This window comes from Anarrhichthys ocellatus, unplaced genomic scaffold (assembly GCF_004355925.1).
Source record: "Anarrhichthys ocellatus isolate YVR2014 unplaced genomic scaffold, GSC_Weel_1.0 scaffold45, whole genome shotgun sequence".
Taxonomy (NCBI): Eukaryota; Metazoa; Chordata; class Actinopteri; order Perciformes; family Anarhichadidae; genus Anarrhichthys; species Anarrhichthys ocellatus.
Genome location: NW_022280075.1, coordinates 2865249 through 2889346, shown reverse-complemented (window position 1 = coordinate 2889346; position 24098 = coordinate 2865249). Strand labels below are relative to the sequence as shown.

The following is a 24098-nucleotide window of genomic DNA, read 5'->3' as shown; positions in this document are numbered from 1 at the left end:
TTTGTGCTTCCAGATGGTGTTGAAGTACCCATTCAAAGGGCTTGTTTAGAGCACAGCCAGATATGCATATATTTGAATGAGTGCAATGAAAGAAACTATGTTCTGAGTTTAAGGAAAGTTGAAATCTCCATCTGAATATTTTTTTGGTATGCTAATGCAGACAGGTGTGTGCTTAAATCGGCCATTGTGTTTGAGTTTCAGAAGAAGTAAAACAGTAGTTTATGTGGTCGTTCCGAAGTGCTGCCTTGAAATATTGCTGCATTCAGTCCACATAGACTGAGCTGACAAGTATCTTATTAAAGAAATGACTTTTGTGTTGTTAATAAGCCACTCTTTAACATAGCTGCATTGAATCAAACACTCTTATAGTGCATCCAGAATCCTGATGGTCACATAGTATCGTAACAGAACCCTGCAATGAACCGTTCCTGTCCTTGTATGTGCATCTTTATACATCAATGTCTGGTCTCTATATACATGTCCAACCTACAGTGACATTGTCACTGTGTCCAGCAGCTGGAGACAGAGGGCAGAGATAGCCCAACAACATCCCCGAAATTTTTTTTTCTAAATGCTATCATCCAAACTCGTCACATACTGACTGTTAGTCAAAACTTTTGGCTTCACTTTCAAACGCACTGGGTAGCCCAGCGTGTCAAACTATGACGCTCCACTACAATCACAGTAAACACGTAACTACATTCAAACTAAACACTCCATGACACTTTGAGACACTGACACCAGTCTCAAACAACGGTGTCCTGTGTTTGTTTTACTCATCCACCTCCCAACCAACAACAATCCCTAAAATGAATGAAAACCACGTGAACCTATGCAAAACTAAAAACCAGGGATTCATTTTTTTTTTTCTTTCTTTCTGCTGACAGCTCAGATCCACCAATGATCCCAATCATCAAAACAGGCCAGTGGAATAACATACTGTGCCCAGGTGACGGTGGGTTCAGGGAAGCCGTCCGCGTCGCAGGCCAGCAAAGCGGAGCGATCGCTGTCTGCAGTAGCGTTGACCTCTGACAGCCTGGCGCGGATGGTGGGGAGCACTGAAAGAGAGGTGACGAAAATAGAAAAGTAATGAGTACAAGTGTATACAAATCCTGAGCTGTTCTGAAGAGGCTCCATCTAGACATACAGTATACATTTCAACTAATGGCATTAAATTATGTTTTTAAACTCAATGTGACCATGGATGTGATTTCTTTGTTTTTTTTGGGGGGGGGGGGCTTATTACTGTACCTTTCTATGTTGAGCAACAGGACAGGCAGGAGCAGAAGGTGAAAGAGATGCAGACAGCGCTTACCGTTAACAACGACCTTGATCATCTTGAAATCTATTTCTCCCCTGGCCATGATACGGGCCTCACAGTTGTACATGCCCTCATCTATCTTCTTGATGCCGCGGATCTGCAGGTGGCCATTAACCATGATCTTGAATCGCACTAAAACAGAAATGGCAAAGAGAACAGTCATTTATCACATACAATTATGCAGATTACATTCACACAAAAAATAACCAATGTTCCCAGTATGGATATTTATGTATAAATGTTGTTGTTGCATCTTGAAAGATTCCATTCTTAAATGGAAATTATGTATGTAAGTTAAGCGATGAACTGGAGCACCATGTGTGTGTGCCATAGTTTAAGTTTATGAATTGTGTTTATTCCCTTCAATCTTGAAAATCTGACTGTGTGCATTGATTCAAGTAAAGGTTCAACAGGGACATAAAACTGAAATGCTTCACTTAGAAACTCAGACGGGAAGTTGGAGCCAGATTAAAAAAAAAAGTCCCAATTATCCCCGGTAATCAAGCAAGTGGTTGGAAGAACACAGAGAGCCTTGCGTGACACCCCGGCTACACCAGACGTACTTCAGCAGTGTTTTACACCGATCATAGAGCCTGACAATCTGTTGCACCTCTAATTAAACCAGCCATAAACACACAGTACCAGACTGAGCTGGTTAACACAAACCAGGTGTTTCTCACACGTTTCCTCCCGCACATTATTAAACTCCAGGGCTCTCTGACCGCATCTGATTTAAAAGCCTTAAGAGCTGAGTCATTTTTGTTGTTTGTTCTTTATGTGGCCCAATTTAGAGAACTAAAGCACTTCTCCACAATTGGTGACCGGCCAGTGTGCACTTTAAAACCGGCTTGATTAAAAATGTTGGCTATATGGGGTGTACTTGTTAAGCGTGGCTTTCATCAGGGCAATTTATTTCTTCTTTGGGGATGGGGGCTCCAATGCCCCCGGTTCAATTTGCCATGCTAGTACGAGCACTTCAGATTCTCCGGCTATCTAATAGAGAAGCCCACAGCGTGAACTAAAGAAAGAGTCTATGCTATAAAATCACTCTATGCATATCATTATATACCGAGTGCTCAAAAGACTGTTTGGCGTGGGATTGTGAACGTTTTTTCCCCGTCACGTTTGAGATTTGCGCACTTTATTGCACAAACAGTTCCAACTCCACTTTTGTCCTCATTCTGGAGCTCTCTGCCAGTCATGGAGGATAACTTAGTACATTAACCGAAATATTAAAATGCAATTATGAGTTAGGCTCACTTTACTTAGGTATTTCAATTTTATGTAACTTTTCACTTCTGCGTCACTCCGTATTTAACAGCTATAGTTTACTTAGCATTTCACATGTACAATATTTGATCAGCTTATAAAATGACACATTGTCATATATTTAACTAGCCAACATATAAAGTAGTTGAAAATAGCTCCAACCTGCAAACATTTAAATGCTGCTTATCCTTTATGTTAAAGCATCAGTAATACTACGGGCACATTTTGCATTATGAGTACTTTTACTCCTGATTACATTAGTATGGGACATGCAGCTGCGAATACTTTTCAATGCAGGTTTTACAAAAACATCTTTCACTGATTTCCACAATATTTTTGTCCGTTTCTTTGTCTGCATGCACATGTAAATAAGTGTAACAACCTCCATGCCTGAACTCAAGTTCAGCCAATATATTTCAAGTCAACCCATTTTTGAGGGCTAAGTGTGGTATTTAAACAGAAACATATGCTCTACATTTCATCGACCAGCTCTCAAGAGGTTTAACAATGCAACATGCAGCGTATGGTTAGGTCAACTGCTGTGAGGAATATTACATAAGCAGTTTTCAGTCTTCAGTGTTGGTTACAATTAGTGGTTTTTCCAGTGAAAAACACATTCCTTCACCAGACTCCAAGAATAAAGGCGGGCTAAGCACAACACTGTGGTGACTCCAGGCTCTCCAGCGGTCACCAAGGGAGGGGTTTACTCTAAGGTTAAAATAGGCCCAGTCCAAGTGTAAAAAATAATTCATCTCCACCTCAGTCCTTACACAGCAGATTGTAATTTTAGTTGAGCTCTCTGAGGTCAATGTTCTCTGCTGGCTGAAGTTGAAATCCTTCACAAAAACAACATGTTCATCCTTCACAATATGAACAGCGGTTACAATACTTTCTAATGTTGAGTCACGGCAGCGAAAATATTTAGAAATGTATCAGAATGTCCACAGAATCCACTCCCCGCAGCACCATTCACTTCTACAGTCTTTATTGTTATGTTCAGTGTTTCTCTATAACAGATACCTTGGTTCGGTTACACACCTCACAGCTCCAAAGCGTGTTTAATGGCGAAGCAACAACTGTGTAGAACAAAGGGATCAACTGTGGAGAGATGGATTATAATGCTTTGGACATGTGGTGTTTTTTGTTTTGTTTCGTCTTTCACCGCTGTGACTGCAACTTGTCATTGGAACACTTGACAAGGGCTGTAAATTCCAGCTGATTCCAGCTTCCGTCCACTGTCAGGGAGCACGATACAAAGTCCTTTCTAGCCTGAAGGCACTGAGTCTTTGATATACTCAAAAAAGATGTTCCTTTAATAGTACGGTTACATGAATGAGCAAACTTGGCAATCCTGCAATGAGGACAGGGCTGCACAAACTGTCCAAAAACCGTCTGCCATGTCTCTGCTCCTAAATCCTAATTTCTATTTCATCATGTGTTAAACTAGTAAGATTGAGTCAGGGGAAAACTGGTGAAAAACATATACTTTTAAACTTGTTAAACTTGCTGACCTGCATAACTTGGTAGGTCTAGACTGCATTGTCTTGTCTTGTCTTGTTGCAGACAGAAATGGTATTGTTAGTTCTTCTCTTACCCTTCCACTTTTCCCTTTTCTCTTCAGTTTTTCAGATTATTTCCGCCTCCAGAGTACTTCTCCCTCTATTTGGAGAACTTAAAGTCCAATCTGCCCTCATACATCCTTTCTACTGGCAATATCCACTTCATGCTGGGCCAAACAAATATAATTTCCATGTTCATGCGTCATCTGTGAGGTCTAAAACTTCCCCACTGAAAATGCTCATATTTGCTCATAGATGAGGGGCAGCAGGAAAAGGAGATGAGGAAGAGTGTGGCAAATTGATTGGAAAAGGCAAATTGGCAAATGGCATTGGTAGGAAGGTGAGGTGACTGCTCAGGGAGTCAGGTGGATGAGAAGGAATGGCAGGTCGGAGGTGAGAAAGTAGCTCAAGCATTGGAACATTTGTGTTTGGGCTGGCTCACCATCTTTGGCAACCTGGATCCTGGAGCCCTTATGCTTCCAAATGATGGCGGGTGGCGGCGAGCTGACCACATCGCAGACTATGTCAGCATCATCGCCTTCATTGAACTCCTGTGGGCTGGGAGCACTCTGGAAGGTGATCTTTTCTGTAGAGAGATTTGTGAGGGACAGACCGACACTTTTAAAAGGTGAAAACTTTCATGTGTCATATTAAGATTGCTTTCAAAAAATCGTGGCACCTAATGGTTGGTTCTGCTCCTCTTATTAATGAATAGTTTGGCTATTTAACCTGGAAGACTTGTTGTCTTGGATGACCAAGTATAACTTCATCTTTTGTTTACATTTGGCTTGGACGCCAACATTTCTTTAAAACTAAGGTATACAGCATATATAAGCAGTCTCCTGTAAATTCCTTTCATATTGTACTAAAACGTTTTGCTAAAAAGGAACTTTAACTGGAAAAAATACATTGACAGTGAATATAATCCATTGAACATATCTGTCAAGCAATTAGTAAAACACAAAGGTATTTTCCAGGAGAATTTTACAGTAATTGCTGTTTTTGTACTGCACAGAGGGAGCAGGTTGTTTCCAGTCTTTTCCTTCAATGTCAATGGTCTAATAAAAAAAAAAAATGTTTTCTCATAATTTAAATTAAAGACACATAATGCATGAGGCATTATATTTCAAAAATGTACTGCTGCACATTAGTATAAAACAGATGGGACTTACGGAAGATCTTCACTTGGACCGTGGCCTGGGCTTCCTTGTCCCCGTTCCTTGCCACACACTTGTAGATGCCGGCACTGTCCACGTTGGCGTGGTATATGGTGAGGGTCGACATGGTTTCATCGCCACGGCTCACAAAGATGTCTGGCCTGTTGGGGAGGATCTTCTCCCCGCTGGGGGTGTACCAGTCTATGTCTTTAGCATCTCCAACCACTGAAACACAAGAAAGTAAATGAGAGTGAGGCAAGAAGTACACAGCTGCCATTTAAATGGTAACCTCAAAATAAAGTGGATATCTGTTTTGCAGTTTTGCATTAGCTTAGCCTCCTTTTTTTGTCAGAGTGTATTATCTATACCTATTAGAATAAGGTAATCAGGTACAGCCCTAATGTATTACATCATAGATGTAAACTGTTTTACAAGTTTAGGCAAGACTCTGTGCTCGCTTGCTATACTGTGAGAAAACATAAACGGACTCAAAATGAAAGATGAAACAGGAATAGTCATTATAACTTCTATGAGTCACAAACGCTGATGAATCAAGAATTCTTTTGTGTGATGATGGCTTGAACACATTATTGTTAAAATCAAAACCCGTCTCATCTTTTCAAGACCAGACTAAATATGCTGACTAAAACATGAAAAAAGACTGGCATGAATTATTTCTATTTGCTCAGTAGAACAGAGGACTATTCAGCAGCAGGCCGCTTTTGCTAAAAGAAAAATCAAATAACGATCATTTTTTGAAAAAGGCATTATTTGATTCCCTGAAACATAATGTCAACACTACATGCATGTTGACATCCTTTTCAATGGGAGGATTGGATTTCAAGCTGAAGCCACACTCTTTTATAGAGCAATACAGAACATAGAAGAATAAATTGGTTGCGTAATACTTTATAGAATGCCCATGTCTACAGTGCATTATGATACATTATAATCTGTTTATAGCCCTGTATAAGAATAGTTAAAAACATTCATAAATATTCATAATTCTTAACAATCCCAACACATTATAAAGCATTTTATGATGACTTATAACGTCAAGTATCATAATTCTACATAATGGATGGTCACTCAATGATATATTTTGGCAAGAATCATAGTGCATTATGATTGTCATAGTTGTAATATCTTCACATAATGAAATTGAATCACTGTAATAATGCATTATCATGTGCATAAAGTTTTTGTCACTTTACTTAAAACAAACAACATACACTTCGGAGTAATTTATAATGACATTATAATGCATTGTACCAGTGATAATAATAATAAATTATAATGCAATATGATCCTTGCAACAAAAAAGCAATTGTGAAGTGTTATGATACTTGACCTTATAGGTCATTATTTAATTATTCACTCTGTGTTGTGATTATTGTTATAAAGTATTATAGGTATTTATGAGTGCTTATAACTAGAATTATACAGTGTTATAGGCAAATAGTAATGTATTATACGTATGTTTATTATGCATTATATACATGGGCGTCAATGTATATAAGACCATTGCAACTGGTCTTCTAGTGGGAGTCAAGTGGTTACCGCTTCAGTACACAGTTATTTATTTTTAAATGGTCAGTTCACCCAAACTAAAGAATCTTACTTTTATTGGTGGATAAGACCAAGTCTACCTGAATGGCTACATACTGTTTGGTTTCGTAATTTGGGTGAACTGAACCGTTATTGTGTAGGCTCTGCAGTTTTATAATAACTGTGACCTACTGACTGGCATGATTTTATTCATGTACCGAATAGTCTAAAATGTCAGACAGCTCACCCACCAAATGCAAATACCACCTGTAACTCAGGTCATCTGATAACTGCACATGTACATTCAACCGTGTAAGACCTGTCTCATTATCTCTTCAGACTGCATCTCTCTCCCACCTCTTTGAAGCCCTCCTCCTCCTCCCTGACTGTGATCATAACTTCCCTCTACCTCCTTTAGAAAAGACTGCTCAGTTCATTTATCCTTGTCTTTTTTTCAGCACCATCTTGTCTTTTGTCTTGTATGTCTTTAATACGTGACTTCTAATCAGAGTACATCCAAAACGACATCAGTCTCATTATTCAAACTGAATCACTGAGATCACTTTTATCAGATGATCTAAATTCATACTGCCGGTATTGTAAGACGAGGGGAGATCTGCAACAAGCTGTGTTAAATGAGGTATGTTTGAGATCACGCTTACCTTCGCAGAGGAAAAACTTGGACTCTCCTACGCTGATCTCTCCTTGTGTTGGAGTGATTTGCACCTGGATGGCAGCTGGGAAAAGAAAATACGACAGAGCAGAATATACATTGGTCTCTGGTTGCAGTGAGAGGAATGGTGACACGGGGGCAAAGCGCAATAAGGCAAGGCTCAAAATCTAATTGCTTTGCCATTGCCTCTGCATATACCCTCTATGAATGAAACTCCGGGATGAAATGTCTATGCTCACTAGAGTGCAACATCTCCATGTGCAGATGGGTCATGAGTCTAGATAGGGCAATGTTGAACTGTCTGGCTGTTCGACAGTTATTCACCTTTCCTGTCTCGACAAATGGAGTGAGCCGCAACCCATATTGATGAGCCAGGTTGTGCTGTAATGCTGGATTTGTCAGTAATTACAAGCCACGCTGGATTTGTTTTCACCTTGTGTGACTCTGTGTGTCTTTCGACAGATTTTGCCCCTAGAGTCACAACTGTGCAAGAGGTATTCACGCAACTTTACAGGTGTGTAGTTGAGATCAAAACTGAGGCCGGGTTTGAAGACGGGTGTGTGTGTGTGTGTGTTTCTGTTCTACAGTAACATTCTATCCTGAGGAACTTCATTTCAACTGTACAAGATGCCTCTCCAGTGCCAGAGATGACTGCACTCCATGGCCTTGTGATTCACTCATAAAAAGCTATAACTTTTGCTGCCAAGACTTCCAAGGTGCAAGCTGTTATAAACTCTTGATCCCGTGACTCTTGTGACAATCAATGTTCCGACACCTCACAATGTCAAAGGAAGTGAAAGCATGCAGTGGGCACCTCATGACAGATTGAAACTGGAGAAGAAGAAGGCTAGCGAATGCGTGGCATATTATATTGACAATAATTAAGTTCAGAAAAATTAGGTATTTCAAATTATGCAATTGTAATTAGTATGGGGTAAGATGATCTTCAGTCCTCAGAAGCGATCTTCAATATATTGGTAACACTATCTAAAGATTCATTTTTTCACTCAGTGTGTATATTAGCCACCTGACTGAGTCATTCCAGGGTGTTCTCGTTCTCCTTCAACCCATCTCTGCTTCTCCTGGCAGATGATTAAGAAGGCATAATGCCGTAAATCAAAGAATATCCTTTTCCTCACACTCTATTGCACTTCATCTCTCAGCATCAGCTAAAGCTGCTGTGACGCAGACAAACACCTGGTGTTTGTTCCTTACTGCGTGCTAACAAATTCAAATTCAAACTCTTGCATATTCAAAGGAAAAGTGTTACAACGCGTAATCATTTTCAAAGGCTTAATCAGGAAATCATCACTTGCACGTGTGCGTCAGAGTGACAGGACATGGAATTTTTTTATTTTTTTCATATGTGAAGCCATTTAATTTAAGTCTCTCTTCAGTGATGTGCAGCATGGGAGTGAAGCACAGGCCGCCGAGCAGAAACACTACTGAGTCGTGATCCGGAGCTTGACAGAGAAACCCTGCTGAGCCTCCAGCATGTCGCCACTTCACACAAATGAGTGAGTCAGTCTCAGCCCAATTCCCAGCAGGAGATCCATGGGAATGGTTTGCTAAGACCCGCCATTTAAAGGCAGGTAGCCAGCTATCATCACAGCACAGTGAGACGTTGGTGTTTCATGAAGCGTCAATTTTCATAGCCATAGAAACAGGTCCATGACTGAGAAGAGGCGGTCACAGCAGTGGCCTTTCGTTATTACGTTTTTCCCCCAGCACACTCCGTAATGTGACCAGGCACCACCGTTACTCTGTGAAGCTGAAACCTGGTGCATTCACAAACGGCACACAACAAGCTCTTTGAGTTCAGCGTGTCGCCATGTGTTTATGATGATGGGCAAATCGGAACGCTCATGGAAGATTCAGTCTCTCGCTCGTAGAAAAACGTTTTCATTCTGTGAGTACACACAAAGTACGCAGGCATGTGAGCATCACGGCGCTCTAAAGCAGAAACGGTCAACTAACTTCACAACCTGCGCTCCTGAGAGAAGACACAACTAAGACATGGCTGCTCACCAGGAAACCGTGAGCTTGCGTTAAGCAACAGGCAACAAATGATGTAAACTACCTGGTCGAGGATAGTCTCACATATTGATTTCAGTAAACTATTCAAAGTGAGAATAACATCTCCCCCCCCCCCCAATATGGCTTAGTCAAAAAGTTGTACAAATATTGATGTGCTGCCACATAAATGAACAGTCCTTTGTTCCAGGTTATGCAGGCTCTAGAGGCATGGAAAACCACTACCCACAGTCTGTTTGCTTTTACGGGCTGGAGGTAGATACAAAGAAAACAACATATCCATTCTCTTCCCTCATCCAGTGAGATCACAGATACCATGCTGCAAACCCGAGCCATGCCTCCTCAGACTGGGACAACTGGCCAGAAATCAACTGATCATATCTGCAACACTAAAGACAACAAAAAGGAGTTCAGGCGGTGTGGGAAAGATAGCTATTCCCAGAGCCATTTCCTCAGTGTATTGTCTCTAAATGGCCACTTGTGCAGTGTCTCCAGAATGAAGTGGTTGAGGAATCTCATGCGTCAAGCAAAAGTGTGAGCTTGTGTGTCTGCTGAGAGCATATTGTGAGTTGTAAAATCAAGGTGTAAAAACGTGAGAGGATGCCAGCTTTAATTACTGTAGAAATCTGAAACAACACTTGTTCTTCGTCAAAATCTTTGTTCTTCATCTGAACAGTGTTTTTTCAGATAAAGCCTTTCAAATCCTGTTTGGATAACTCTCTTGTCAAAAACATTCTCTCTTTAAACAGGGTTATTATTCAGCGATGGGCACATTCATATAAACTAGAGGTTTGATGCCACATTTCAACAAATTCTTAATCATATTCAGTGTTCATTACTTCATAAGAAACTTAATCCCTGCTCTATAGACCAAAAATGATTTCAATAAATGTGTGATATTCCTTGGTGCTCGCCCCAGAAATACAAGACAACACTATGAAGACATAAATGGAGTATTATTTTATTCTTTCTGACTGCCACAGACGGTGTTTATGAAATGCTTTAAGAAAGTGACAATGTGACTTGTAAAAATATTGAAATAGATTAGAGCTATCCATGAGAGCTTTCGATTTGGACTTTGGAAGACTCATTAAATATCTGTATCTATTATAATATGTATTTCTTTTGAGAGTTGTATGACTTGATGCTATAGAAAAATGGTCAGCAGTTATAGAAATTGTATAAAATGTGTTATATAAATATGATAAAATATATCAGTATCATCCTTTAAAGTTTTCATCAAATCACTGGAACTAACCTGGATTGTATAATATACAAAAAGCATAGGAAATTTGGGCGAAAGAGATGCAGATTAACAGAAGGGATAGAAAGAAGTGCTTGGCACGGTAAGGAGAGGGTTCAGGGATAAAGGATGAAACGGTCTGTGCCCCGACGTGTTCACTCGTGACCCCAATCTAATATCTCTCCACTAAGACTTTCAGTCCTCTCTTAAGTCTCCAGAAGACTTAGAAACAACAATAGAAGGATAGATTTTTTGGGGGCAGATCATTAAATCTAACCAGTTGGGACCATTCACCAAACTCACAATTACAGTAATGGGCCAACCACCAGCACAGTACTATTACCTTTTTAGATGAAAGCACTTCAGGATCCTGACATTCATTATGATGGAAGGTTAGTAGTATACATGTATGGCTAGTCTTAACCAAGGGGCTGACGTATTAAACATGACTGTCAGGAGAACTGTCTGTATATATTCAGGGACTTGCTTTAATATACTCACAAATTCATTACTAATTGAAGTAAAAACATTTGCTTTACCAAAGTATGTTAGTTTTAACCAATGTTTGTGTCCCTATGTCCCAAAAGTAACATACTTTTTCAACCCAAATCATGATCTTTTACTCAATCGAACCCAAACGTTTTGTTGCTCAAAAAAACTGCATAAGCACCACAAAGCACTATACGGGTTGATGTAAATGTAGAAATATTCATATCAAACGTGTTTTGAGTTCAGAAATGTTGATGTAAAACATATCTTTGTTTCAGACGACTATGAGATTCACCGCTCTTGACACACAGTCATGCTAACGAGCTGACTTGGACACAGTAGATCTATAGCCACAGTGTAGAGACCCCTGGGAAATTGGGGTTATCTGGTTCACACATTGTGCTTTAACTACAAATGACACATGACATCTATTGCACTTATGTCCATCCTGGGAGAGGGATCCCTCCTCTGTTGCTCTCCCTAAGGTTTCTTCCTCTTTTCTCCCCGTTAAAGGGGTTTTTTGGGGGAGTTTTTCCTGTTCCGATGTGAGGGTTCCGGGACAAGAGGATGTCAAATGTGTACATATTGTAAAGCCCCCTGAGGCTAATTTGTAATTTGTGATTTTGGGCTATACAAAAATAAATTGAATTGAATTGAATTAACTCGTTCACTGAGGATTTTGTCTGCACAGCAGCTTTGACTCTGACAAATGTTTGTATAAATAAAATTCCAATCTGCCTTCCTCGCACTTTAGACTTTCAGTGCCATGTCCCTCGTATTCCCAGCTTTTGAGAGGCAAACAACTGTATAACCAGAGATGAAAGTTTTCAGCATTATTATTTATTTATTTTCAGGAAAAAAAACTGATGAGTTGTTCTCTGAAACCATCCACAGAGGCAATTAGAGGCCACAGTAACCTAAGATACTACAAGTTATTTCACTGCATCCACATGGAAGACGGTATCCCACAGTGTTTACCTGCAGTTCCTCCTCACATGTACCGTTTGCTCTTTAATATCCCCTTACAAACCCTGTCTTCTAAAAACTACATACATAACTCATTTGCAACAGTGAATACCCACCGCATTTTAGAAATACCGAGGTACCAGTTCTAATCCCCTCAGGTGGTAATCTTTCTTTCCTTCAAATTTAAAGGAACATAATAAAAGAACATTTAAACTATACTGAAACTGCTTTGGATTAATACATTCACCGTAAACCTTAAATATGAATATGAGAGATACAAATAAAAACAATGAAACTGCAACCAGTTCATTTATTTGTTTGCCTATAAAGTCTGAACTGAAAGCATTCAGGGCAGTAGGATTAAAATGAAATTACACTGGTATTATCCTTTAATTAAAACAAAGAGAGGTAGGGTCTTTTATAATAGCTCAAGGAAACTGAAGGCATTAAATAACTTACATATACATCCATACATAGGCACACACACACACACCCTGTCTTTGCCTACTTAATAGCTTGCCAGCAGATTGATTATTCAAGTTATTAATTTGACAAAGTTAGGAGAGATGTTAGATGGCAAAGCACATTCAAAGCTACTTTCAAAGTTCAGAAGCGATATTAGCAACGGTGTCTTAATTCACTGATAATCCCTCCACAGTCTGAAGCAAATATGCCCGTGGGCTTTTAATAACAATGACCAAAAGCACTGACTGAAGATGTGAGTGTTGGCATTCTGCAGCGAGAGAATTATGGACTTTACAGCCTGGTACCGTTAATAAGCTTTTAGCATCTTAACTGCAGGGTTCTTTAATTCCAAATTATGTAACACCAAAGATATTTATACAGGCCACTTGGCCATCATTACGTCTTTCAACGGAGTTTGTAAAGCGAAATGACGCGGAAGCGGTCGGCCCTGCTGGGGAAAACCTCGCGTTTGAGGCAGCTTCATTCCTGTCTTGTATTGGGAGGTTTGCATGCCTAATTGGGGCCTGGCAGACGGTGGTGACTGGCTCGATTACAAGGAGGCTACAACAGTCAGCTGTTGGTGCTTAACATGCAAGTCATGTCGGAGCAAGCACACACTATGCAGGGGCAGACGGCACCGAGTAGAGCCACACTGGGATGCATACATTGCCAGCACCAACACTTAGAAAGCAACGATGTGAGGATTTACTGTACAGCAATCTTTTCTCTGCTGTGCACACTATGTGAATTAGATTGTCGAGTGCTATGGCTTGTGAATCCCTGTGTTCGGAAATAAAATGTCAAGGTGTCAGCAATGACGACAAAAGACCTGAGCAAGATCACCGGTACACACTAAAACGTTACACTCTCAATGCTTTCCAAAGGCAAACCCATTTTCCCAAAGAAGTCTTAATTTTCTCTTACATCTCTTACAAAATGAGACAGGCAGTAAGGAGGGACTAATGCATTCATGAGGTATAAAGAGACTATTTTCATCCTTGAAATTGAAGCTATTGCACTTTATGTGAATGTTGGATTGCATTTTTGCCATTGTTTGACAATTTGGAGGGGAAGACAGGTGGGGGGATTCTGGACGAACGAGCACAAACAGACAGATACAGTACATGACATGTGACACAGTTCCCAGACTGGAGAGAGATTATGTTTGCAACCCTTTCTCAAATAACTGCAAGCGCTGCAGAAGTATTGGGTTGTCTTATAGATCTAGACTTAAGGTGGGATATAGCTGGATCTCTAAATCTCTAAATAATCACTATCACAGATAAGAAAAAAAACATCAAAGACTTCAAATAATATGCGACAGAACTGGTTATTCTCATCTCATGTCTTCTAATGTGTGAGGTCTTTCTTGGAATCGAGACTCTCTCCCGTTTACAGTGCCTTCTTTTTAAAACCTGAAACAGCATTCAAACAGATTCCTTCACCATCTAAATGGCTTAACAGCTTTTGCATTACATTTTGCATGTTTTTGTGCGAGGTGTCGGTACAAACTGTCCTCTGAGATGAAGTGAGCCATAGATTTGGCAAAGCTGACATCATAGAGCAGATGGGTGTGATAGGGTATACACAAAAGAAGAATGCATCATACGTCAATTGGCTTGACACAATGTCTATTGACTACATAGAATTAAAGAAAGAAGTGTCAGACTTGACCTCACTTGAGGTTAGGTTGCACCTGAACACATCGAGCCCCTCTGCAAAGCCTTCCTCTACCACCCCAAAGCTGTGTCGAACAAGCTTTCATTGCCTGATAGCACATCCAGAAGAACGCATCAATGGACTGGACGGACCCACAGCCAAGCTCTCCCTCTAACCCTTCTCTAACCCACGTAAACTTGAAGAAGCTTCTCCACAAACTTCAAAAGGACTTCTGGCAGGCATTTCCAAAACATTCAGTACATCATTTACAGCACTGCATGGACACCAACACTGGTGTCTGTGTACTGGCTCCCTATCCACACTACAGCTTTCTCCCATTCCCATTCCCATCCCAGCCATTCTCTGACATGCCAATCAAATACACTGTTCCCAGCAATGTTATGGCCTCAGAGAAGAGCTGTTGCAACCGTTGTAGGGTATGTGAATGGAAATACAACGGACATGCTAACTCCTGTTCTACTCTGTGGGGGAATTACATGTAAATATGTAATCTTGGGGAAAAAAAGTGCGTCTTGGTGTGGTGTGGTGTGTATGTAACCTGCAAGTCCGACAGCAGAAATCCCTTACACCATATAAAACAAGCACGTAATCGCCATGAGGTCATACATAGGTTTCTGAAGAGCCAAAGTGAAGCTCAAAGTAGGCAGCTCCAGACATCGCCATTCCAGATCGAGGCTCAAAGTGTAAAGTGATGCCAGCAGCACAGAGGTCATCCAGGGGCATCCCCTCATCCAACACTCACGCTTTGGCCAACTGGATGCCCTCTGGACAATTAACAACAAGCCATATTATTTGCAACACCACAACCACGGCCGAGAGGTTAAGTTCAGTGACTCTTATTAGCGAGGGTGACACCTAGCTGCCAGCTAGCAGCTGTGACAGCACCCATCTGTCACTTGAAGCGGTCACGCCCTTAATTATGGAAAACTTTAAGCTTTAATATCATTTGAACAAGTGAGCAATACAAAAATTCAACCCCGTACAGTTGTTATGAACGGGGATATTAGCTATAGAGACCAAAAGCTTCTTTTGTACCTGGCTCTCAGAGGTTGCCACTTGAGATATCCTCAAATTTTACAGGAGTGTTGCATATTTCGAAAGAGGAGAGATGTTGGATGTGAATGAAACAGTGTGGAAGACTTTACTCACAGCTGAATCTGTTGAAGATCAATAAAAACTACTTTGTTTGTTCCAAGTAAAGATGCTTTTGGCGATATGGGCCGTGGAGATGTTTGCCTTCTCTCCAATTTAATGGGACTATGGCACTCGGCTTGTGGTGCTCAAAGCGCTGAAAAGCATACATTCGAAAAAGTCAACAACAACTCCTCATTTCATAAAACATGACCTGGTTTCTAAGGAAAATTTATTTGCAGGGGAACAGCGAATAGCTGTTAGCTTCCTAACAAAACTAACTTTGAGAATAATTCATTTCCAATTTGTGTTTTAAAGATAAATCAGCCTTTCAGAAACGCGTTCAAAACTGTCTCCACCACTTATCATTAACCTGCTGTACTTTGAGACACCGCACAAAGCACTAAGCAGCTGTTTGCATGTGCTGTGTGCGGGTGTCAGGACTTAATCAAATTGACATGGACGTGTCAGCCACTAAGCCCCTTCTCTTCACATCTTTGAGTCATTCACCACCGGAGCTTTGTCAGGATTACAGTTGTTACCATCATTCCCCCAACCCGCCACCACTTCAGTTGTCACCCAAGCGCATTATAAATGGAGAGGAGTGAATCCGTGAGAAGACAAATGCACTGTTAAGTGCTTTTTTTCCCAAGAACTTACAGTGTAAAAAGTTTGAGACTGACTATGGTGTGACATGGGCTACTTCGTACAGCCTCGTATTTACCTCCACTTAATAAAAAGAAATGTGCCGTCTCACCTGATTCCCTCCAAATAAACAACTTTTTGACACATTTCCAATAGCTGCTCCTCTCCTGTCATTAATATGTGGATATTTATCACAGGCCAAACAGTGAAATGTCCCTTTTTGTCACCGATTAATTGGAGCGTTCTCATTCTGACAGCACCTAATTACTAAACCTGGAGAGAATGCTAAAAGAAGGCTAAAAGGCTGAAAAGAGCAGCTGCAGCAGAATAAAAATAAAAACACCTACTAGAAGAAATCTGGCTGTGAATAAAGTACAAGTAATGTAAAACCAGTCATTGTAAAGGGCGGAATGACTAAAGATTATAAAACACAAGGCAGAGATCTAAAGCGCTGCCAGCAGTTCATAAAGCTGCAGCCGAGAAGCAAGACAGTGCTCAGAAAAATCCGTGGCACTCTGCCCAGTAAATTTAGAGGAATTGTGTCTTGTTGTTGGTCCAACAGGAAAGCTCTTAGAGGTCAAATTACATAAATATTGTCTATAAGTGAACATTTTATCATGTTATTAGAGAAAAAAAATGGCAGAAGTTCACTAGTTTCATTTGGGTTCATCCTCTAAGGACCACGAATAACCACATCGAATTTCATGGAAATCCTTTTGTCCCATCTCAAAATATTGGTTGGATGGAAATGTTGATCGCATGTTGGTGCTAGTAGAAAAAAGGGGTCAAAGAAATTAGGAATCATCCTCCGGCAACCAAGAAAAACCTTTCAAAATTCTAGTGTCTTGCTCTGGACCAAAATGTTGGACAGACAGACTGACTGGCATTAGCTTCATGAAGCTGTTTAGCTACCAGTGCAAAAAGCAAGATATTGTTGCACCCTGCACGGTATGCTGTTGATGATTAACTTAAAAAATTCAAACAAGACACTCTTAAAAAGTAAGCTCTGCAAGGCTTTCATTCATTTCCTTTATTTCAAAAACCCCACCCATTGCACTTCTCAGTTAAAGCAGATCAGGAAAAGTATTTCCGAGTACCGTAATTTTAAGCAGGTTTGACCTGAAAATGCCTTAGCTCCTACCAATTAACTTCCTGCGGGGCCTGTCTGTCACGAGGTCAAATCCCCTGGTGCATTATAATTAACAGCAATACAGCTGAGGCCAAGCTATAATTTAAAGAAAGAAAATGTAATATATTTTATATGAACTGACGGCTGATATTTTCTTAGCCAAAACAATGATCATCAATGGCACATGGTTGTAAAGCAAGGTGTTGGAGACATCCCCACACAAAAAAAAAAAAAAAAAATGGGAAACATTTATCACGAGACACAATCTTATGAAGCAGCTGTTTCTTAAGACCAAACTGGATAGAAATCACCCAATCCGAGGCAAAGCACTTCAACTGAAGCTTCAGGGACAGCAACGTGCTGCTGAAGTGAGAAACACTTAACGCTGTTATTATTTGTGAATTGGGTCCTTGAAAAGGGTCAAAGCAACAGCAAATGACAAGTGTTATAGAATAACAGCAGTGTGTTTTTACCTTTTCTTTCTGATGGCCATCATGTCTGTGAAAAGTCTAACCCCAACATTCTTCAAATTCCCAACAGCCAGGAGCTAGTCATTGTTTAACTCTAGTTTTTTTAAACCTTTCAATGTTAAAATCCCTAAGATGTCACCATTGGTATCTGTGTGGGTGCAGCTGGTAACAAAAAGTGTCTTTTAATAATACAGGTCCCAAGTACACAAGTTATATCATGTGCAGAAGAGGAAGACTCCACTAGTAGCAATGATACCGCCGCTTGGCACTGACCAAGTGGCGGTATTTGATGGCTTGGGAGTAAGAACGTGCTGGTTTTATGGAAACTTGTAGCATTAAACGTGACCAACATAAGTTGATTCTTTCTTTTTTTATTTTGCCCAAAACTCATACTACGATTACTGTTTAAGTTTGACTTTCAAGAAGCAAACTTAAGTTTGTAAAATTCACAGTTAAATGGAGACTAGTGAGGGCCTGACAGAGAGTCTCCATTACCCTTTCACATCCAAGTTTGGCTTTGGTTCTTGTATACGTCCGGTATCTTTCATGTATTCTCTTTGTATGCTCAAAGGACTTTGGGAGTGAAATTGCCAGTCTGCACCCTAATTAACTAATGAGGCCAAAGGGGCCAAATCACTGCCCCATCCTCTTTTCTTTGTTTGACCCCGAGGTGGCCCTGCATCTCACAGAGCTGATAATCACTGCAGAGCTACAGAACCCTCCCTAGCATACTAATGGATAAGAAACGAATATACCACGCACAGCGGCAGTCAGTTTAGATCATCTAAGCCAAGGTCTTGTTTCTCTTTTCACAAACATATTTCTACACCTCAGAGGAAACACAATCAGCACGTGCACTGATATTTCATCCCTTCTGATCACATTCTATTCAGTTTTTAACTCGTCATTTTCCTCGCTTTGCTTACAGTGGATCTGCTGTTTGCACCAATGGACTAACTTTGAACAAATCTTAAGGCAATGCAGAGATAGGAAACAGTACTGTATGTGAAGCTTCTGCTTTCATCTGCTATTCTGTAAGCTGTTTCCACCATAGAGGGCTCCAGGGTTGTGCTTCTTCATTTTAAGGTTCATTTTTGCCTTGGATACAATGTTCCAGGCCTGCAATAAATAACACAGATATATATAAGCGGGCTGGGCCTGGGATGCAGTCCATAAGCTTGGGTTACCCACCTTATATTTACCACTATGTTGCAATGTTGTAATTTATAGAATCATCTCGTATTCTTTTGTAATCATTGCCATCCACTGTTTAAATCATACTCATAACACTTCAACTGGGGCTGCAGGACAGTTGGCCGCTTCTTTACCCAAGTTATAATACAGCCTTGCTCATAACCAAAAGACTAGTCAATATTATGGATCTAGCATTTGCTTTCATTACATTGGATTTTGATGTGAATTCCTTAAAGCTGCATTCATTGATTGCTTGACTGTGGGGGCAGAAAAAGCTCTCAAGAGGAAATCAAAAAGAGTTGTACTAAATCTTGTGTCCAACTGACACATATTCCCAATATTTACTCTCCGTTTTTGGTCTGCACAAGCAAAAGAAGTGAGCTAAAATAGGGTTAAATGCTCGTGAGGGGAACTGCAGACATACAGCAGGTGTCTCAGTGAGCTTACTAGTAACCCTTACCATATTGCTAGTCATTTAATACTTTGTCAATATAATACATATCAATTAGCGGTGCTGTAATAGCATAACATTCCATATGATAACCTTTGTGTCCTCCATATAATAGGTAATACACGATGATCCAAAACAGATTTCATTTCAAACTCCTGGCCGGCTCACATAAAGCTTTCCTAAAGTGTCTGAGGAGCTGCCGTTGTGTTATCCTTCATGGGCCAGCAGCCTCATCTGAATTGTTGACAGTGGCTAAATGACCCGAGAGGCATTTCTGGCAGCGAGTGATTTAGATAAACTTCCTGAAATGCAGTCAGTCAGGGCTTCGCCTCCAATCACCTCAGTGAGCTCCATCGCTCTCGGGTCTATCGGTTAACGCCAAATACTTTTTCAAAATAATATTCTGCAGATGCGATCACTTGTACGTTTGCGCATGAAGTGGACAGATGATGTACAAATCTGGATTCAATTTTCGAGCAGCAATCTCAAAACTAGATATGGGGGATATGCCATTATGAAACCCATTCAAGTGGATCTGTCATAACCACAAATTGGAGAATCCAAGATTTAGGTTTCTAAGATAAATCTTTGTGCGAAAAAAACAGCTGAACTTAAATGAACCTAGGCAACACCAAGGTAGTGACCGGTACAAAACCTACTCAAAACCACAAAATGTATTCTGTCCCTCTGCCAGAGGAGGACAGCATATGCCACAGATCATGAAAGATGGAAGGGGAGGAAATGAATCTATATGATATTGTGGTTTTCAGAGAGGGGGAGCTGACCTGAACTCTATTAGATATTTTACCATTACCATCCACACATTGATGAAGTGACTTCTGTTATTGGGGTCATCCCTTTTGGGGTGATGACTGTTTTTTTAAATTTTCTATCTTTGCTGCCTGATAATGGACCTGATAATGGCAAGAGACATTTCATAGTTCATATAAAACAGTTCATACTAGAATGCAGGGAGGCCATTACATCTGTTATCCCTGTCCTTACTATTCAAAACAAACACGTCAATTAGCAATGTTTTCTTTGCAACACAAAGCAATGTAGTGTATAGTAAGTGATCTCAATTTAGGAAAAAATATTGGCAAAAACAATATCCCTTGTGTGAGAAATAGTCTCAGCCATGTTCTCATTTGTTAAGGGTAATTATACAGAGGTATTGAGGTAATTAATCTGACAGTGACGTATTGGTGTTTAAATATTCTAAACACAGCACTTTTAAATGAAACTGGGGGTGACTAGTATGTGTGTGTATTGAGTAGTTTTAACCTGTGGTGGAGGAGGGAGGATAAGATGTGGTGTGTGTCCAAGACACAGGCACCCTAAGCCTACAGTATATAGCCCACTGAATCAAACTGAGCCAGCGGTAATGATTGAATATAGCAGGATCCATGAACAGACGGCAACCTTAAATCCAATTGAATCTTTTGCAATGGCTTTACAGCCTCCGGCCAGTTCTGTGCTTATTCCTCACACCATCCCTCACAGGACCAGAGACACTCCCCTTCTCTCGGTAAGCACTTTCAGTATCATCCCCACACCGGCGTAAACGCATACCAAAGAGACACTCGGTCACATAACAGACATTAAGAAACACAAACCCTAATCGCTGGGATGTGGTTCTGGATTCATAATTGATGGGTATTTCACACTGGCTGCTTGAGATAGAATACAACTCTTTTACATAATTGAGAATGCCTTTTTAATGCATTCCTCTTGAGCCTTTCCATTGGTCCATGCACTGCTTGCTGTGGTGGAAGCTTCAGCTGACAGCTCCGCCACAAACAAAAGGACATTCATCTTGAAGCGTTGACATCACCAGGGTATATCGGACAGTCGGCTCCAGAACTTTCTTGTGACCTTTCCTGAACCCTTTGCTGTCTATCACCCGGCAGAGTGACGCTACCGATCCCCTGAAAGACGACTTCTCTCTTCTCGCAACTGAGACACTGTCTATCACTTACGCACAGCTGCAACTTGGATATCCTTCAGCGGCAATAGGGGGACCAGCAATCCAGCTCTTCACTTGGGCTGAGCTGCCACGGCGTACTTGTAATCTCAATCAAAGGAAACAGCCACAGACCACCTTGAGAGACAGTAGAGAGTGTCTACTGCTGCATACAGATTCAGTAACGAGCTAGACATTATTCACTAAGAACATAAGTGAACAAAAAAAATCTAACGACATATCTGGTCGCACTGTAACCAAAAAGGGTTACTGTTCGAACAACAATGAAGAAAATAATGAAAGCTCCCAGACCGGACAGCACTGCGGAAGCGACCATCATCAAGCGTCATTCACAAGATATCTACACCCAAAAGCATACCCTGCTGTATCGTCTATTTTACTCTAATAGGACAATCATTTACTATATGCTGACTAAGACAAGAGTGCGTCTACTGCTGCGTACCGATTCAGAAACATATTTATTAATAAGATAAATGAAAAACTATATTGAATAAACTAATGTGTATGTATAATTAAAGAAGACATTAATATTGCAGCAACAATCAATTTAATTTGAGAGAATGACTGTTAGAAGTTTTAACCCCAAGCACCCTATTGATGCACCACCACCCAAAAACCACACAGTGCATCAGTAAAAAGTTAGTGTGACTCAACTGTGGGTATCGTTCTGCCCTATCTAATTTGCAAGGTTTAAATAAATACAAACAAGCCAGAGCGTTTCTTCCACCGATACCAGAATGATGACGTGTGGAGCCTGACCTTTCTTTAGCACTGACACAGTGCTGCGGAGACAAATCTGGCTACGCAAGACTGGTAATAAGTCAAACCTGAAGACACAGACATCATACACGATCTGTTTTAATCGCAGCAACTTATTCTTTCTTATGATAACAGTTTGAGGATAATTGTCCATGATTCTGTTTAGAAATCAAATGAAAAACACTCTCCTCACAACTTCCAAATATTTGTCATTAGCAAATTCAGATCATTTTATTTGAGATCAGAAGTAATGAAGTGTTGTCTGTAAAAATTTGGCAAAATGCAATTGGTGAACAGACTTGAATTTATATAGTGCCTTTCTCTCTAGTGCTACATGTCAACATTCACACACAGTCATACACTGATGGCAGAGGCTGCCATACAAGATGCCACTAACGCTCATTCACACACCGATGGCGAAGCTGTGAGCCTTCAGTATGTTGTGTATCCTGCCCAAGGACAGTTCGACATGCGGACTGGAGGAGCTGGGGAATTGAGGAAAAACAAAATAAAACATAATCAAGACGAAAAAAAGTGTGGCTCGGGTATACCCCACAGCTAACTCACTGAATCCATGGTAACATTACAATTCTTGTTTCGATCCCCAGGAAGCATGATAGCAAAAGTTGGGCTGAAACACAAAATATATCCATTGCAAATAGAAACCAAACGAACTCTGTGTCCAGATGGAAAACAGAGGGACACGTGTGGAACTTTGTGTTACACCTGCATATTGGTATTAAATAGTACTGATTCAAGGACCCATTGTACATTTCAAGCAATCCTTAAATGACTGACTAAAATGACTTGAAGTGACAGAACCATTTTTCAAAACTGTGGCAAACATCTCACCTCATTAAGTCACACATTGCTACAACTCTGAATAATCTCTCATTGCTTTTCAAGCAAAAATGCAAAACACATTTTTTGCAAACCTGTGAAGGGCCTTCATCATCTTGCATCCATTTATGCATGTGCCCAGTGTGTAAATCCTCACAAGCAAAACGCTAAATCTGAGCCCAATGTGCAACAAAATGCAAATGTGATTTGTGGGATTTAAGATCATTTCCTTACATCTTAAAAGCAAAAGATGAAAAAAAAAGAAAACGTGAAGTGAATCTCAAAGGCGCACAATACGTTCTCAAAAGTACAGCACACAACATGTTTAACAAATAGAGCTGAGTTTGGTGAGAGGAGAGTATTTCAGTCATCAAGGTCATCAAGAGAAATTACCTTTGAAATACTCTAAAAATGAAGTAGCACACAGCACTGAGTACTGATTTCATGGCTACTCTAAAGCATGTCATCAAGTGCCACTTTCCGCACAGTGCTATAAAACATCTCATGACTATAATGCCTCACTTTACTGTCCATATTGACAGTGCACAATACTTTGAATCACTGCTTTGAAAAGTGTATCCCTGATTGAAGCAGTTCAAAGGTTTTGAATTAGCCTGCTGAATACAGTAGCATGATGAACTTAAGCTTGTTACGCCAATGACAACTGAACTGAATGGAAGTGTATCAAGAGCATTAGCGCCATGTCAACTTCATTAGCCATGCAGCTGTACTTAACTTTTGTATAATCAGTCTGGCCGCAGCACTTTATTCCCCATCATTATTATCCAAAGACATTCTCCCAGATTGCTTCTGCCGCAAAATATACAGCTCGCACCGACAACACAAGAGGAGAAGTGGAACATGTATTCACCATGAAATATATGCTAACTAATTTATGACAGTGCTTAAAGCGCATTAGGCGCATATTTTCTAGTTCTCAACCCCCCAAAAAAATCATTCCACCCTCAGTATCACCCAATACATTTGTCTGGTTCAAACATGATTATGAACACTGGAAATGCAAAACTCCTACAGTTGGCTGTAGAATGTGGTGTTTGAACTTTAGTGGACGGCTGCTGGGCATTAGACTC

General features: G+C 40.4%; 1 protein-coding gene across 13 annotated transcripts in view; it reads right to left on the bottom strand.

The window, feature by feature from the left end:
* The window catches only part of ncam1a (neural cell adhesion molecule 1a), a 220006-nt gene that overhangs the window by 62373 nt on the left and 133535 nt on the right, over window positions 1–24098 (bottom strand). For all 13 annotated transcript variants that reach the window (XM_031869064.1, XM_031869060.1, XM_031869068.1 and 10 more), the window contains exons 2-6: window positions 7517–7591; window positions 5322–5531; window positions 4592–4735; window positions 1316–1453; window positions 941–1058 (exon numbers count right to left, since the gene is read on the bottom strand). In XM_031869064.1, the coding sequence (XP_031724924.1) occupies window positions 941–1058; window positions 1316–1453; window positions 4592–4735; window positions 5322–5531; window positions 7517–7591 (685 nt within the window). The remainder of the gene's footprint in view (window positions 1–940; window positions 1059–1315; window positions 1454–4591; window positions 4736–5321; window positions 5532–7516; window positions 7592–24098) is intronic.